The following is a 5,259-nucleotide window of genomic DNA, read 5'->3' as shown; positions in this document are numbered from 1 at the left end:
TCGTCCCAACTTGATGGGGAAATAAACGTGGGGTAGGATCGTTTCACCCTTCGGCTATTTTGATTACCTACAAGCACGAGTATTTCCTTCACTATCCCACTACAAGAAAAAGGGGTTATAACAACGCCCTTTTACGCAACAGTTTTACTGGTGTTGCTATAGCCTGACTTTTGCAACAGTTAAATAATTATTCATTTGAGTAAGCTTTCACATTAGAAAAGTGTTGCTGTAGAAAATTGTAGCAACGGTTATGAATTATAAATATTTTATTGTAACAGTTTATATTATTATTTGTTCTTTTTAGTTTTTCTAGGAGATATTGCAACACTTATTGATCAACAAACTAAAATGTGTTAAAAACATTAAAAGTAAAAATTAGGTTAAAAACATTAAAAATAAAAAACAGGCTAATTTTTTCAATAGAGGTCTTTTTTTCCTTCCTCCCTCCCACGTACAACATAAAATTTTCTCCCTAAACCCTTTCATCTTCTCCGTTTACTTTTTTCTATCCGTTTCATCCTCTTTCAACCTTTTTCATCTTCATTCTTTCAAACAAGGGGATTAGAGATTGGGTATGTACACAGGCGATTTGATATTTACATTGGCGATTGGCCTCTGAATTGGAGTTTCAAAAAATTAGTGATTGGCGTTCTAAATTGGAGAAGTACAAGGTTTGTTTAAATATTTCTCTTCAGGTTTGGTCTTAAATTTCCCAATTTAAGCTGTATTTTATATTGTTAATCGACTATAGCTGGAGATTTGTGTGTGGTTTTAAGGCTTAAATTAGGGTTTCTTAATTAGTGAATTATTATGATTTGATTTTTAATGAATATCCTTGTTCTGGCACTTTGATTTTTAATGATTTGAATTTTTAAATCTAATTCCAGAATTAAGTTTGAATTTTCTATGTATGTCATTTTGATTCTAATTTCTTTACCCTATTCGATTGAATTCATGGTCATCCTGGATATGTAATTTTGAGACCGTAATCTGTTCATTCGTATGATTTAATAGGGAATTTTCTTTTTTGAGTCCAGAATGTCAATCAAGTGTATGACCTGATTGTTTCTTTTTCTAATTTATGAACTTGCTAGAATTTTTGAGCATGCTAATTTCACTAAAATGCCAAAAACTATGGGTAGACTTGATGAATGTTTATAGTAAAATGATTGATATTGGTAAATTTATGTTCTGAAAGTTGATGCACCTACTATGTAGAAGATTATGAGTATCTTCGTGCTGCCACTTATTCGTTGATGTTTACTATTTTGATTGTTTATTTGCTTAGAAGTTCTGCATAAATCTCTTATTTTTTGTAAAGTTAGTTGGTGGTGGTTTACTCCACCTGAAGTGAATTTTGTTGAAAAAGAAATCTTTTATTTTGTCAAAAACAACTTTTGACATGTTTCCTTTTTTTCCCATTTTCCATCTTTAGTTTTTTCATTTTACGTAAAACATGTCTGTAGCAGTATTGCAATATTAGACTATCCCCGATTGTTTATAACTTCATGTAAAAAGTTCCACAACCCTGACTGGATCTACTATGGACCTGTTTTTTCTTCTTTTCCTTTTTGCAACAAGACTCAAATGGTGTTTCTGTTTGTTTGTTCCAGGGGGGTCTTAATAGTTTTTGTCAAAAAATAGATATATAAGTATCTCATTATTATCTCTTTTTGTCCCTCTCTCCCTTGGATACGGTCCCTAGGTGTTTTTATTTTCTAGCTTGATCTCATTTGCAGCCACGACTTCCTTTCCATCTTCAAAAATTACTCTTGCATTTTCGAAGTTTGAGACACAAACCAAGGAACACCTATGTATTAACAAAGAGCTTGAGTGATCTTGCATGTATGAGAGTCTGTACATTCTCTTCCATAGTTGAATATAACATCTTCTCCAGCAGTACTAATGAACATTTCTTATAGCAGCCATGTTCTTTGTACTTTAGTCAACAACCTCCATCTTACCGTCCTCTTTTGCTTCTAGTGTCTACAAAAATTGAGCTCACAGCTCACAGTAACAGCTCCAGCATTTATGCTGACAGCCAGCAGTTACCGAGTGCTTGAACAACTCTCAGATGTTCTTCCTCAGTACCTGAAGCCAAAACACCCCCTCCATAACAGGAGTAACAGCATGAGAGACACCATCAACACCTTGGATAGCTTCATCAAAGCTTCCTTCCACCATCAAATCAGCTTTGGCGATTCTGAGTTTCTCTTTAGCTCCCTACATTTCCCATCAAAATCCCACCTTCTCAATATTTTCTATTCCCATAATTTTGATAACTAGACATGTATGATTTGTAAAAAAGTATAGTGCGTCTAGAATAAATATCATACAAATACAGATGTGTTAGGGAGTTATGAACCTAGGTTTCGGGAGTGATAACTACAGTATGTCCCCTTCAGAGCAGTGATTCTACCAGGTTTGCTGCTATGAGCCCGTATCACCAGTCACACAATATAATGACATCTTGATCTGAATGTTGTTTATGCCTTCCTAATTCCTATAAAGCTATTTATGTTCATCAAATATGATGTGGTCAGGTATATATGTCATTATCTTAGCGTTCTAACACCATTTATTTTTATTTTTAAAGGTTTAGACTAATTATATTTATATGTATAGTTAACACGAGTAGGTTGATCAATCAAACGATGCACAAACGACACTATATTAGTCTATGTTAGATATGACACAGAAGAGTTCACAACATCATTTAATTTTAAAATGAAAATGAGCTCTAATACTATGTTTTGTGTATATATTGTGGTTGATAGAAGAAAGAATTCCTCCAGTTCTCACCTAGATGAAAATCATGAGATAGAGATGGTAGGACAGGGCAAGGCCTGATAGATGGGTATATATGTTAAAATTATCAAAGATATGGCCTGGGCTTCCTCTGAACCAAGAGATGATCGATACTCGAGGTTTATGGTAAAAAGGTCTTTCTCCCTCCCTTCTAATTTGTATATACTTCTTTGTACCTTCAAATTTGTATATACTTCTCATACCTTCTAATTTGTATATACTTCTTCGTACCTTGATCTTTATACTTCTTCAAGGAATAGTTATGATTGATAATGCAGGTACATTTACTTGGTGATTAATAATAAGTATTTGATAGGCTCTACAACTATCTTATATAAACTATCGAGAGAGGGTTTATTTACATTGTCTAAAGAGCGAGTTCAAACAGGAGAGATCTTATTCCAACCTCAACTTGGTGGAGTGTAAGTATTTCTTCATAATATGTTATCTATGCCATGTCAAATCCATCGGCAGAACTCAAGTCCATATGGAACTTAAGTATTACGGTGTTATTTTGTGAAATGAAAATTTGTATGGTAAGGACACAACAATAGGTAAGGAGGTATTAGATTCTCGAGCCTAGTTTCTGAAGAAATTAAACAAAATATCATAACCTAAGTTAAATATTTTTTACAATTCTGATTTAAACGAAATTAGGGCGAACCCTCCAAAAATCAAGAATTGAGGCTGGCATGTTCGAATTTTTCTCGTCCATATTCCCAAACCCAAAACTCTCAGTAGGATCAGGTCAGTCTCGGCATAGGGCCTCTTGATGGTTGTTGTCTGAGAATTGAGGACTATATCACACCCCTGTGTGTAGGAATTGTGTGTTCTCTGCTTCTGTTTGTATACTTGAAATTTTGGACATTAAAATCAGCTCATTTTGCATATCAACACATAAGTATTTTCAAAATAGACATTCATATCATCCTTTCACAGAGGTTTAAATTAGATCAAAAGCTAACGGCATATTGTTTATTGTTTCAAAATTGTTGGTGTTGGATTGAAATTATTTGTCATATTAATTTGTAACAGGTTTTGATTAGTCCCATTTTTGTGAATAGTTCAATTTTAAATGAAACCCTGCCGGATTTTTCACTTTCTCTATCGTTGTATGTTAATGACTTTTGTAATAGATAAAGGTCTACAATGGGAGTCTTTTTTTTTGGCAAATACAATGGGAGTCTTAATGAATTAACATTGAGACATTGGGTATTGGAAAAAGTTGCCGTTTACCCATTATTCTCAAGGTTTATATTTTGTCATTCATGTTAGCTTATTTTTCTTACGTATTTAGATTTTATTCATTGATGATAAGTTTCTTATTTAAATGTTACACTTAATTTGTTTGTTTTGCAGGGTGGTGCATATATTCAAGAATTACAAGCTACTTTAAATATGTGAAGAACTATAGGGTTGTTGGAACATTAATGTTAGATATGTCTTAAAAATTAGAGCTATCCGTGATTGCAACATTTTTATTTATTTTAATTGATGTAGTTTTAGAACCAATATGTAACTATTGAGATAATTGTAATAGATATTATTCTTATGAATTTAATTTATTTGAATCGTGTACATTTTGTCATGAGAATCATATTGTATGTCATTCATCTTTATTAAATTTATATGGATAACTGAATCCATTTGAGAACGTAGCTTTAAACCAATTAAAAGCGTTGTCATAAGCTCAATTGAAAGTGTTGCTATAAACTCAAATGATCGAAAGTGTTGCCATAAACTCAATTTTAAGCGTTGCTATAAACTCAATAGAAAGTGTTTTCATAGATACAATTGGTTGTGTTACCTTAAGCGTAAGTAAGCGTTGCATTAGTTTTCAAACTTTAAACAACAACAAACTAATAAGTGTTGCCTTAATTTGGTGAAAACTGTTGCCTTAAATGTGTAAATGTTGGCATAAGTTGTTGAATAAATGTTACCATAGGTTAAAAGTGTTACCTATAAAAAGCGTTGCTATAGTTATTTATGGCAACAGTTTATCAGAACTGTTGCCTAAATATGAAAAACTATTGCCATATACTTATAGCAACGCCCCCTATTGGTAACGGTTTTTAAACCGTTGCTATAGGCTTATTACAACGATTAGTTGATCTATGGTAACAGTTTATTGTCGTTGCTATAAATCTATTTTGTAGTAGTGTCTCCAGTGGAGTCGCCACTGTGAGGGGGTCGAAAAAGCGCGAGGCTAATGCGTGACCTGTCCCTCGTGGGTGTGATGATTCTTTTTATTCAATCAAGTGTAATTGGATTTCCTGTGAGTATACACCCAATTGACTAGTAATATAGGAGTCGTCATTCAGTTTTTAACGACAATGAGAAAAACTGACAAAACCCGGTTATCCTGACATAAAGGGAGTGCAATTATGTTTGACCACGACGGCCGTAGGTTCCCTTGTGATCCCTGGTGTGGGGATCTCTCAATATACACCC

General features: G+C 33.4%; 1 protein-coding gene across 2 annotated transcripts; it reads left to right on the top strand.

The window, feature by feature from the left end:
* Positions 1–513: 513 nt before the first annotated feature.
* On the top strand, positions 514–4,384 carry LOC130469106 (actin-related protein 8-like). 2 transcript variants are annotated; one of them, XM_056838082.1, is made up of 4 exons: positions 514–671; positions 2,778–2,942; positions 3,087–3,230; positions 4,168–4,384. In XM_056838082.1, the coding sequence occupies exons 2-4, from the start codon at positions 2,854–2,856 to the stop codon at positions 4,202–4,204; spliced, it is 270 nt and encodes an 89-aa protein (XP_056694060.1). In that variant the 5' UTR covers positions 514–671; positions 2,778–2,853; the 3' UTR covers positions 4,205–4,384. The 2 variants fall into 2 exon arrangements, with proteins under 2 accessions (XP_056694060.1, XP_056694061.1); XM_056838083.1 differs by lacking the exon at positions 514–671 and having other exon boundaries at positions 2,367–2,942.
* The last annotated feature ends 875 nt before the right edge of the window (positions 4,385–5,259 follow it).

Source organism: Spinacia oleracea, chromosome 3 (assembly GCF_020520425.1).
Source record: "Spinacia oleracea cultivar Varoflay chromosome 3, BTI_SOV_V1, whole genome shotgun sequence".
NCBI classification, from domain to species: domain Eukaryota; kingdom Viridiplantae; phylum Streptophyta; class Magnoliopsida; order Caryophyllales; family Amaranthaceae; genus Spinacia; species Spinacia oleracea.
Note: the sequence above shows the minus strand (reverse complement) of the source record. Positions and strands in the feature narration are given on the sequence as shown.

Coding starts and splice junctions, on each gene's coding strand:
- LOC130469106 (XM_056838082.1), top strand. CDS start 2,854: ATGGGTATATATGTTAAAATTATCAAAGATATGGCCTGGGCTTCCTCT. Junction 2,943..3,086: donor TCGAGGTTTATGGTAAAAAG/GTCTTTCTCCCT, acceptor TTGATAATGCAG/GTACATTTACTTGGTGATTA. Junction 3,231..4,167: donor CAACCTCAACTTGGTGGAGT/GTAAGTATTTCT, acceptor TTTGTTTTGCAG/GGTGGTGCATATATTCAAGA.